The sequence below is a fragment of the Chrysochloris asiatica genome, unplaced genomic scaffold, assembly GCF_000296735.1.
Source record: "Chrysochloris asiatica unplaced genomic scaffold, ChrAsi1.0 scaffold00207, whole genome shotgun sequence".
Classification (NCBI taxonomy): Eukaryota; Metazoa; Chordata; class Mammalia; order Afrosoricida; family Chrysochloridae; genus Chrysochloris; species Chrysochloris asiatica.
Genome location: NW_006408725.1, coordinates 5,508,620 through 5,520,753, shown reverse-complemented (window position 1 = coordinate 5,520,753; position 12,134 = coordinate 5,508,620). Strand labels below are relative to the sequence as shown.

Genomic DNA, 12,134 nt, shown 5'->3' with positions numbered 1-12,134 from the left:
TATCATCTGCATAATGTTAAATTAATCTGCCTTAAACTAAGCAACTCAGGTGTTGGTGATGATTGGTGTGAAGTTGTGGTGTTTCTCCTTTGAGAAACACAAAGTGATTCTGAAGTCCTGGTGTGGCACTGTAGGCTAAGGACTTGACTGCTAATGGCAAGGTTGGCAGTTTAAACCCAGCAGCCACTCCTTAGAAACCTTATACAGTGTCATTATGAGTTAAAACTGACTTGACAGGGCTTAACAACAAGAGACTGCAGTGATAATCTAAATTATACTTTACTCATAGATTGATAGTATTAAAAATTATAGGCATCTGATTTTGCTTAACGTTGATTAGCTGTTATAAGTTACAGTGAATTTACATAAAGTTTCAGGTTTCATTTTAATGTATTTTCCTTTTTATACTATTATTGAAATACACATTAGTGTCTTGGGGTGAGTTCAGGGTGGCGAAGGAATTAGGGATCTGTTGAGTACTTCTAGGGCCCCATCTTCTCATTTTGGGGAATCAAAATGTCATTTAATAAACACATCACTTGATGCAAGGAAATACAACATTCTGGATAGGGTTTTTCCAGGTAACTGGACCAATTTAGTACAGAACCATCAATATCGAATTTTTTTTTTTTAAAGTCTTTCTGAAATTTGCCTTAAAAATCAAACAAATTGGTAATTTAGGATCACCCTTATTAGCTTCAATTACTGTACTGGTCTCTTACACAGTGATGCCTTCAGGGTCTGCTGAGGATAACAGGATTAGTTTGCCTTGTCAGCAGAAATTTCTGGAATACTTTGCTGTTATGGTTTATTGATCGTTTGCTTATTGTTCTAATGCTAGTGTTGGGAAGTGCTTAGCAACCACTGTAGGAGAAAGAGGATCAGCTGTTTGAGTTCCATTTATAATTCTCTGATAGTTTAAGGACAGTTATTAATAATTGATCAAGTATAATTAGGCAATTGTGATTACAGATCTATAACTAATGATCACAACTGATGAGTCTTTAGAGAGTTACTCTTATACAACTTCTGCATGTGGAACAGACTGGAGTGAAGAGAGGTGACCAGCACAACTAGTCTTTGTGTTACCCATCCTGGGATTCCTTTAAGAGATACTGGAGGAGCCAGTAAGAAGAGGTGGAATGGCTGCTGTGAGTAATTATTATTTATTAAAAGGAGTCTCAAATCTCTTAATGAGCGATTCTTTTGAACAATTCTTAGGATATGGCCATGATTTCTAATAGTAGTGTTGTTCTTAAGTGCCATCAAGTCGGTTCCGACTCATAGCTATCCTGTATAGGGCTTCCAATCCTTATGGGACAGAAAGCCTTACCTTTCTCCTTCAGAGAAGCTAGTAGGCTTGAAGTGCTGATCTTGTGATGAGCAGCAGTCCAGTGCTTATCCCACAGAGCCACAGTGTTCTGTTAATGTTGTTAAGTACTGTTGAGTCAGTTCTGGCTCATTAGTGAACCTGTGTAGAGAAGCAGCTGGTGGGTTTGAGTCTCCAACCATGTAGTTAGCAGTCCAGTGCTTGCCCTACAGTGTCACATCGGGGCTCCTCCCATAATAGTAGTAGCTAATGCATAAAAAGTGCTTAGTTTGTGCTCTGGACTATGCTAAATATTTTGCATGGATGATCACATTTAATCCTTGTGATAATTAATGATATGTGTCAATTATATGTAATTTTTAACATATGCTACTCTGGACTCTTTATCAAGTGACTTGAAAAGGTCCTAGTTTTAAGTGGGACTCAGAACAAGAGAAGGCTCACATTCAGGCTGCCCTACAATATGCTCTGCCATTTGGGTCTGGTTTTTGCAATACTTTTTGAAAGGTCAGTGACAGGGAGAGATGCTGTTTGGAGTCTTTGGCAGGCCCCCATTGGTGAATCACAGCGCAAACCTTTAGGGTTTTGGAGTAAAGCTCTGTCATCCTCTGTAGACAATTACTCTCCTTTTGAGAAACAGTTTTTGGCTTGTTACTGGGCCTTAATAGAGACTTAACATTTAACCATGGGCCACCAACTAACTATGCAGCCTGAACTGCCCATAAAGAACTACGTATTATCTCACCCATAGAATCCTCAAGTCAGACGTGTACAGCAGCACTGCTTCATTAAATGGATGTGGTATACACAAGACCAGGCTCAAGCAGGTCCTGAAGGACAAGGAAGTTACATGAGGAAGTGGCCTGAACATCCACGATCCTCGTTCTTGTCACATTACCTTTCTTCACCCAGTCTGCACCAGTGCTATTATGAGGAATTTTTTAGAAGTAGTTGACTCAAGAGAAGAAAACTTGTGCCTGATTTACAGTTGGTTTTGTGCAATATGCAGACATCACTTGGAAGTGCATAGTAGCAGTACTGCAGCCCTTTTCTGGAACCTTCCTGAAAGACAGTGGTGAAGGGAAATCCTCCCAGTGGACAGAAATCTACGCAGTGTACTTGATTTTTCATTTTTTTCTGGAAGAAGATATGGCAAGATGTGTGACTGTATATGGATTCATAGACTGTGGCCAATGGTTTGGCTGGATCATCAGGGACTTTGACTTCTCTGTGATGGGCCTAATGTGAATCTTCACCAAAGTGTGACCTCTGCAGAGGAGAATTTAAAAATCAAATGGTTTGGATGACATTTTCTATGGATACTAGTCAGCCTCTGCCCAACCACTCCTATCATTGTTTAATGGGATCCTGAACCAAGTTGTCATGGTGGCAGGGATGGAGATTGTGCATGGGCTTAACAACACACACTTGCTCTCATCAAGACCGGCTACAGCCACTGCTACAAGTATGCCAGCAACAGAAACAAGCAGAGTCCCTAATATGGCACAATTCCCAGGCAGGTTGACTACACTGGGCAGCCTCCATCGTGGAAAGGGCAATATTTTATTTTAACTGGAATAGACATTTACTCTGGACATGCATATGCAATGCTTCCACCAAAACTACCATCTATGGATCTATTGGATACCTTATCCACCATCACAGTGTCACATACAGCATTGCCTTGGATTGAGGTATGCACTCCATAGCAAATTAAGTGTGGCAAAATGACCATGACATGGAATTCACTGGTCTTATCATGTTCCCCTGGAGTCCTGGTGCTGTGCTATAGGATAAGTGCTGGACCACAAGGTCAGTTTGAACCACAAGGTCGGTGGTTCAAACTCACCAGCCACTCCTTGGAAACCATATACTGGGTTGGTATGAGTAGAAACCAACTCAGTGGCACTCATCATCAACAACAACAATCATGTTCCACATCATCCTGAAGTAGCAGTCTTGATAGAATGGTGCAATTACCTTTTAAAGTCTCAATTATGGTGTCAGTTAGATGGGAATTCCTTGCAGGGCTGGGGCAATGTTCTCCAGGAGGCTGTACACGTTCTAAACCTGTGCCCAATATATGGTTTCTTCCATAGCCAGGATTCCTGGGTTCAGGAATCAAAGGGTAAAATGGGAGTGCCACCACTTACTATTAACCCTAGTGGTCCACTTGCAAAATCTTTGCTTCCTGTTCTTGTGACCCAATGCTCTGGTTTTAGTTCCAAAGGAAGGAACACTTCCACCAGGAGACACAACACTGATTCCTCTGAACTGGAAGTTAAGAATGCTACCCAGACGCTTTGGGCTAGATCAACAGGCAAAGAAGGGAGTTACTATGTGGGGTGGTGTAATTTATTTTGATTGATATTACATAATAGAAATAAAGAAGAGTACGTTTACATAATAGAATTAAAAAATAAAAAGGGTATATCTGGAATATAGGAAATTCCCTAAGACACCACTTAGTACTAAGATACCCTGTGACTAAAGTCTGGAAAATTACAGCAACCCAATTCTGACATGACAATTAATGACCTAGACCCTATAGGAATGAAGGTTTGGTCACTCCAGTAGGCATAAAACCACAACCAGCTTAGGTGCTTGCTGAAGGCAAAGGAAATATGCAATGGGTGGTGGAAGAAGGTAGTTCTAAATATCAGCTATGACCATGTGACCAGTTGCAGAAATGTAATTGCTTTTAGTATTTTTTCCTTGTTTTGTTATGTGTGTGTATATATGTATATATCAATATACAAACAATAAAAGCAAATACACACAATACAAACAAATATCTTTTTTGTTCACTCCCATTGTTGTTCAGTTGTTAAATGCCATTGAATAGGTTCTGATTAATAGTGGCCCTGTATAGGATTTCCAGCGAGAGTGGCTGGTGTTTGAACTGCCCACCTTGTGGTTTAAACTGACCTTGTGATTCAGTACTTTATCCCAAAGCACCATACCAGTACTCCTTGGGGCTAGTGTGTGTTCAGTTGTACATATGTTAGTTGTATCATGTTGGGTGCAAGTATTACGTTGTAATTGTCTTTATTTAGAGATTATGTGTGGTAAGAAGATGTGCACTGGTGCCAAGCTGACACAAGAAGGACTGTGATGGTTAATGTTATCTGTCAATCTGATTCTCACTATTATTTCATGAGCCTCCATTTTATGATCTGATTCAAGGGGAGTTTCCTTGGAGTGTGGTCTACAACCAATATATAAATGTTCTGGCAAAGCTCATCCTCTCTTAATCCTACATCTGATTCATCACCCTCTGAGCTCCAGTTTTCGGGATGTGAGCCAGCAGTCTTCCATCTGACCTGAAGAATTTTCCAGCTCTTACAACCATGTGAATCAGGAGATGCCTGACCTGTGGATTTGCGACTTGCGAACCTCTATAATGGAGTCCTGGTGTGGCACTTTGGGTTAATGTGCCAGACTGAAAAGCCGTTTGAACTGCAAGGTCGGCAGTTAAAGCTCACCAGCTGCTCCTCAGAAACCCTCTACAGGGTCGCTGTGGGTTGGAATCAACTGATGGCACTTAACAACAACAACAACAACAACTTCTAAACAGCATAAGCCATTTTCTTGAAATAAATCTCTCTCCTTTTCTCTGTCTCTGTCTCTCGGTCTCTGTTCTCTCTCTCTATGTATGTATGTAGTAGTCTTGGTGTGTTACTATAGGATAAACACTGGACTGCTAACCACAAGGTTGACACACACACACACACACACACACACATATATATATACACATACACACACACACACACACAAAGGAGCTGTGGTAGCGTAGTGATTACAAATCAGGCTGTGAACCTCAAAGTCAGCAGTTTGAAACTACCAGATGTTCTGCGCAGGATAAAGATGAGGCTTTCTGCTCCCATAAAGATTTCCAGCCTCAGAAACCCTGTATAGGGTTGCTATGAGTCGGAACTGACTCCATGGTACATAACAACAACAACAGATATACACATGTATACATGTAGTTGTTGTTAAATGCAACCCTATACAGTGTCACTATGAGTCTGAACCAACTCGGTGGCACTCAACAACAACAACAATACATATATATTATGCACATATACATGTCTGTATGTACTTAACTGATTTTACTGCTCTGAAGAACCTAGCCTAAGAAAATACTCATAATCACTTTATTGAGATTCAGAGAGAGAAAGTAATTTACCCATGATTATGCTACCAGAACTAGTATTTGAATGCAGGCTGTCTGACTTCAGAGATCTGTTCATAACCATTATGCTAAATGCCACCTATCAGAGGCCATTACCCAAGGGGTCTGAAGCAGATAAGACTTCCACACTTTACCCACTCCCCAAGGCCCTTCATTCTGAAATTAGAGAGGAATTGAGATTCTAAAATTTGGCTCATAAGCTTTAGGAGTAATGTCTGAATGCTGTAAGTGTGGGTTTCTTATTTCCTCAAAATCTGGGTTTTAGGGCAAAAAAGATGAACACTCAATATTTCTGTTAGAACTATTTTTCCCACAAGTCAGTCACTAAAATATGTAGGATGTTTGCTCTTAAACAAAACATCCAACTACCTCACTATTCTAATTCATTCTTATCCAACTTCTTTCCTCATCATCACCTCTAGCAGTTTATTCACTTTATACTGCCATCTGGCTGCTTGTTCTTAAGTTCTTGGCTGATCTTTTATAATAGCATTCTCTAGTTACAGTCTAGGTTCAGAAGTAAAAGGTAAGACATTTCCCGTCTGACAGGGCAGTCAATTCCAAAATTTTATCACTTTATTGGCATTTACAACACATTTTCTCATAGAATCATTGCTATTTTGTTGTTTGTTGTTAAGGGCCATCAAGTTAGTTCTCACCCATAGCGACCCTGTATAGGGTTTCCAAGGAGCATCTGGTGAGCTTGAACCACAGACCTTGTGATTCAAATGACTTTGCAGTCCAGCACATTAACCCACAGCGCCACAATGTATATATTCCTTTAGTACTGTATGGTTATCTGTTTAGTCCCTGGCACAGTAGCAAGCAGGAAACCCATATACTGTTTACTATATTTATAATTTGCAAAATCACATGTTGAGTTTTCACTTGATTCTTAGACATATATATTTTTTGGAGGGTGGTTAGATATTTTGTTCATTTGAAATTGACTTGATATGATTTTTGTGTATATGCACACCAAGGTTTGCAGCTCTTCCTTCCTTAAAAGCTCTTTCAATTTCTTGAAGCTTTGAAACTTTACTTACTGAATTGCTCTTTTGGGGTCACTTATGGTGTCCACTATAAGATAAGCACTGGACTGCTAGCTTCAAAATTTGTGGTTCAAATCCACCAGCTGCTCATTAGAAACCCTATACAGGATTACTATGAGTTAGAACCGATTAAATGGCACTTAACAATAACAATATAAGTGATAGAAGAATAATAGCTTTACAACATTTTAGTAATCCTCATTATAACTAACATTATCTCCCTCACTTGAGTTTGAATATCTTTTTGCTTTTCACTTTTCAAGTCAGTTTGAACTTCAAAAGATAGTGAATTGACAAGTATGAGTGTATTAAAAAGGATGTGGTGATAGAGTCAAAAGAGTCCCAGAGAGTATTTCTAAAACTCCCTGTTGTTTATACCCCTGGTTCAAGAGTTTCATGGATTATTACTATGGTGATCAATTTGGATGGTGAAAATATTCCTTTACATGTGTAATTTTTGGCTTGTGTCATACTTAGCAAATATGTTAGATTTCCTTATACTCTCACTTCAAGTTCTTAAATAACACAGGTTACTCTTGATTCAAATTTTTTTCATGACTGCTCTGATAGTTTTGAGTCTTAATGTATTCACTACATTTGAGTTAGGCATGATGCAGCTTTAACAGTAACAATAATAACACCTCCATTCATGAGAAAATAATGATTTCTGGTACCTTTGTAGTGCTTTATACCTTTCAGAGTAACTTTGTAACTTTATATATATATTTTAATGTTGTTTTTGACTATGAATATAAAGTTATAATCATGAGGAAGTATTTTCAATGACAGGTCAATATGTTTTCTTCTAAAAGAGCTAGAAGAGTAATCATGGTCCTGGGTAGAAATGACTCACCAGGAAAGGACTCCAAAGGTAAATGGGGATTCAGGAAATGTCCTGTGCAAACCATGACAGCATCAAAGACAGCTCGGTTCTGTTTGCCCTCTTTCTCTGTGACGACATCCCATTGACCACTTACAGAGAAGTCTGGATGTTTTGTTACACTGCTCACAGTTGTCTGAAAGTAAAAGAAAAGCACTTGCTTCCTATCCATACTTTGGGATCTTATGCAATCACATTTGCCATTTTAAGTACACCAAGTCCCATGATACCCCACCGATGTAAAATAGACTCTGACTAAAGTGACCCTGTAGGACAGAGTAGAGCAGCTCCATAGGATTTCTAAAGCTCTAAATCTTTATGGAAGCAGATGGCCACTTCTTTCTCCTGCAGAATGGCTAGTGAGTTTGAACAGCTGACCTTCTGGTTAGCAGCCCCATGCTTAACCCACTATGCCACCAGGGCTCCTTAAGTCCCATATTATTGTTGTTTTTAAGTGCCATTGAGTCAGTTCCAACCCATAGTGACCCTGTGTGGAGTTTCTTAGGCTTATAAATCTTTACAGGAACAGAAAGTTTCATCTTTCTCCTGCAAAGTGGCTGGTGGGTTTGAACTACCAACCTTGTGGTTTCAATCCAGTACTTATCCTATGGAGCCACCATGTTCTCAAGTCCTATGATAGGATGACTATAAATATTGGTTTATCTTCTCCTTAAAAAAGTTGTACTCAAGACATCTGATTCTTTCAGTTAGAAGGAAGACATAGATTTTATTCCTGGTGAGAAGGAGATGAAGTGCCATATCTAATGCAATGGAAACATTTAGGAAAATGAGTTTTGACCCTTTATAATTTTCGTAGTACTGGCTTGTAGTAATTTCTTCACAATGGGTTTTAACACTAAAATTCTTTTTTCCTTACCTCTCAAAAAATTCAATATTTCATCCTTAATGAGAGTGTTGGTATTTAGAAGGGAAATTAGGAAATTCGGTATTTTAATGATCTATTAGAGTTAAACAGAACATCAAGAACTGTTGAGTATTTATTATCTGTCTTATTCAGACAGAGGGAGTCCTGGTGTGGCACTATAGGATAAGCACTGGAATGATAGCTACAATATCAGTGATTCAAACCCACCAGCTGCTCCTCAGAAACGCTATACAGGCTCACTATGAGTTGGAACCAATTCAATGGCATTCAACAACAACAAGATTTATACACAGATAAAATCAGGAAATTTTTACTTAAGCATCCTATTTCTATTAGAATGTTGGCCAGGGCAGCCCCCATTCATTAACCTTCTATAATCAAAGGTTTCTTACCTTAAACTGAATATATTTCAAAAGATCAAAGTGCTCAGCAAAGTCTTGGAGATAATCCCAAAATTTTGTTTGATTCATGAAATTGGGATAATCTTCTGGGAAGGGGAAGTCACTGTAACATGACATTTCCTTGCAGACATTTGTCACTAAGGACCTATAGACCCTGGTCATACCATCTTCCGATGTTTCCTGTGAAGAAGGCATGGTTAACTTGATAAGGTGGGTGAGATGGGAGAAAGAACAGAGATCTGGTGGCTCATGCCAGCCCATTGGAAAGAGGGTTCACAAACTGGGTATTTTTATTATATCTAATTTTCATTTTACCTTTTGTTTAACTCATTATTTTTTTTGAAAATGAAACCATATTATTTCAGATAGGGAAGGATATCAAACCAACCATGGGTCAAATAGCAGAAGATGAATTAACATTGGATGACTTGATGAATCTCACAATATACCAAAAAAGTGGATGTTTTCCCTGGTACATTACAATCCTAAATTTATGGCCACTCATATCCATTTGCTTATTCTATTTTTCCTATCAAAAATCCATGCAAATAGTACCTCCTCTATGAGGTTTTCTCTCATTCTACCAGTTGGAATTAGTTTCTCACTTGAGCTCCCTCTGAATATTTCTCTTTCCTTCTACTGAAATATTTAGTATTTGAACCTGCCTGGAAGATTCCCACTAAAGACCCTGTTAATACTCCCAGTTACCAGAACCAATCCTTGCCAGAGGCAGGTTAGGATTAAACCACTTCCATGATCTGACTTTGAGCTGTCCTTTCTCCCCTCCCCATTACCCCATCCCTCACTGCCCCCGACCCTGCCCCACCTCTGCAGTTCAAGCAATGATTGGGCAGTGCCTAGGTTCTTCTGATAAAGTGAAAGTCTTAAACTTTCTAGGGTCTGGAGTCTTGCCTTAGTCTCACCGTTTCTCATCCCAAATTCCTGAACACTGCCTGGTGGCAGGGGCTCCATTTCCTGAAGCCAACTTCCATCCTCCCTAGAGTATCATCTGCTCTATAAGCATCAATGCCAGTCAGCTTACTTGATATGCCATTCTGTTGACTTCCCTTACAATGCCCAAGTCCAGCCATCATTGTGAAATTCGATTATCTGTTAGCCATAACTGTTTCTTTCTCCCAATTCCCCCCGACCATGTCCTACTAATTCTCAAGATTCATCGCTTAGTGGACTATCTCTTGCACAGTGCTTATTTATGCACTGCTGCAGTGAGTTGTCCTCTTACTTGATTGTCAAGGTAGCCTAAAGTTACCATGCCTGAATGGGGACAAAGCAACTGCCAAATTATAGTTGATAGAGGAGGAGGCTTGAACCACGCACAGTAAACTTCCACAGTCCTCCGATGTCATTACTTCTCTCGAAGCAGGTGGGCTCCAGGTCTTCATCCAAGCAACATTTGATGGAGGAGAGGCCACTCACACCAGCTCCAATCACTGCAACTCTCTTGGCCATAGTATGCTCTGTCAGAGGAAGGTCAAACAGAGCTTCTTTATTCAATAGGAGTGGAACGGAGAAACTGACATTCTGTTAAGTCACAGGACTCAACTTTATAGTCATTTAAACTCCTTCCTTTCATCCTTGAGTAAAGGCAGAATTGGTTAAAAATTCAGGTTCTGAAATCAATTTTGATTTAAATCCTGCTTTACTACATATTGTATGACTTGTTTGTCCTCTCTGTGAGTTACTTTTCATCAGTAAAATGGGGATAATGATGATAATAATAATAATATCTATTTAAAGGTTTGTTATAAAGATTAAATGACTGAATATGTTATAAGGGTCTCAAAAGTGTATACCTGCTACATAGTAAGTGCTCAATAAATAAAGCTATTATTAAATAGGGCCCTGACTCCATTAGAATTCTAGTTTCCCTCAGTATTAAAGGGATTTCATTCTGTCACCTTTCTATCACATTCTGAATCCTAGGAATTGTAGCATAATGCATTAACTTTTATATGACAAATAGCTAGTTACAGTCCATGCCCTGCCACACAACCAGGACATTACACGAATCGAGTGGGGTCTTGAACTTGCACAGAGGCAAGACCAACTGACCATAATACAGAACTCAGTACCCAAGAAAAATCATATGACACATTGGAGAATTCAAGATGGGGTCGAGTGGAAATGTGAATGTCTTTGTTTGTCTGAGGTAGACAGGCAGAAGATGTCTTATGAGGTTGCATAACTAGCTTTTCTGGATTTCATTATTTGATTTTAGGCAAACCTCAATATAGTTTTTGCTGTGATCACATGGGCTAACCAATCAGTTAATTCCAGGAAATCAGCTCTTAATATATGAGGTAGGCTCAGTTACAAGTGCTGTTTTCCCCAGCAACTCCTTTGGCCAGCTCAGAAAACACACACAGAGTAGTTGAGATCTGAAATGATTTGTATATATAATATGTATATATAACTGATTTTGTGTCACCTTTGAAGATGTTTTTGTGGAGAGATGTTGCTGTATAAAGCTTATGTGATTTTTGTAGTGTCTTGCCTTATCAGAGTGACATTTGTCTTGGATAAACAAGAGCACAAGTATTTATTGAATTCTTAGTGAAAGTAAATGGGAAAACATAACATCATGATTTGACATAACTTAAGGTCACATTACAAATAAGTGATAAAGTATGGATTTGGACCTTGATCTATGGCTCTGAAACTGGGCCTGCACTTCTCATTTGTTTGAAAATCTAAGGTCCTGAGCTCAGGTTTGTTGCAGTGCTCTGGACTTGGCTTAGGAGAATTTGTCCCTGTGGTTTTACAACTTGCCTCTTTACCAGATCAGACTGCCCAGGCATCAAAAAAAAAGCATATTCACTGTCTTTACAGGGGTGGTGGGAGGTCTTCTGAGTGTTCTGACTGCCTGGGCTCACCTGGGTCCCGAGCAGATCCATGGAATTGTGATTAAGATCAGAGGGATTTCTGAAGACTGCCTGTTTCCAAATCATATTTACCATTTATAATCTTGAGAGTTCCTTATCTATCACAAAATTCACACTTCTTCCCCTTAGACTCTTATTTGTTGTTGTTGTTTTTAAAATCTCTTTATTTGGGAGAGTGAAGTGGGTTGCAATGAGAATTGACTTTAGAGGCAGCAGTATTGGTTTGAAATCTGTCTCTGTTACTGACTGGTCATGTGATCTGAGATGCCTACTTAAATGCTATAAGATTCGTTATTTATAAAATAGGAAAAATATCAATATTGAGGGATTGATTGAGTTTTAGATAAAATGATATTACTTACATAAAAGTGCCCAACAAAATATTCACTCAATATTTGTTCTCTGACCTCTCTGGTTGTTTTTCCTCCTTCCCTATCTTCTCCTTACAAAAGACAGCTCACACAAATAAAATACAAAACCAAGT

At 39.1% G+C, this 12,134-nt stretch overlaps 1 protein-coding gene across 1 annotated transcript in view; it reads right to left on the bottom strand.

Moving 5' to 3' along the window:
• FMO4 (flavin containing monooxygenase 4) overlaps positions 1 to 10,217 on the bottom strand; it is a 33,345-nt gene extending 23,128 nt beyond the window's left edge. Inside the window, exons 1-3 of the mRNA XM_006872645.1 lie at positions 10,086 to 10,217; positions 8,739 to 8,927; positions 7,434 to 7,596 (exon numbers count right to left, since the gene is read on the bottom strand). Of these exons, the coding sequence (XP_006872707.1) occupies positions 7,434 to 7,596; positions 8,739 to 8,927; positions 10,086 to 10,217 (484 nt within the window). The remainder of the gene's footprint in view (positions 1 to 7,433; positions 7,597 to 8,738; positions 8,928 to 10,085) is intronic.
• Between the last annotated feature and the right edge of the window lie 1,917 nt (positions 10,218 to 12,134).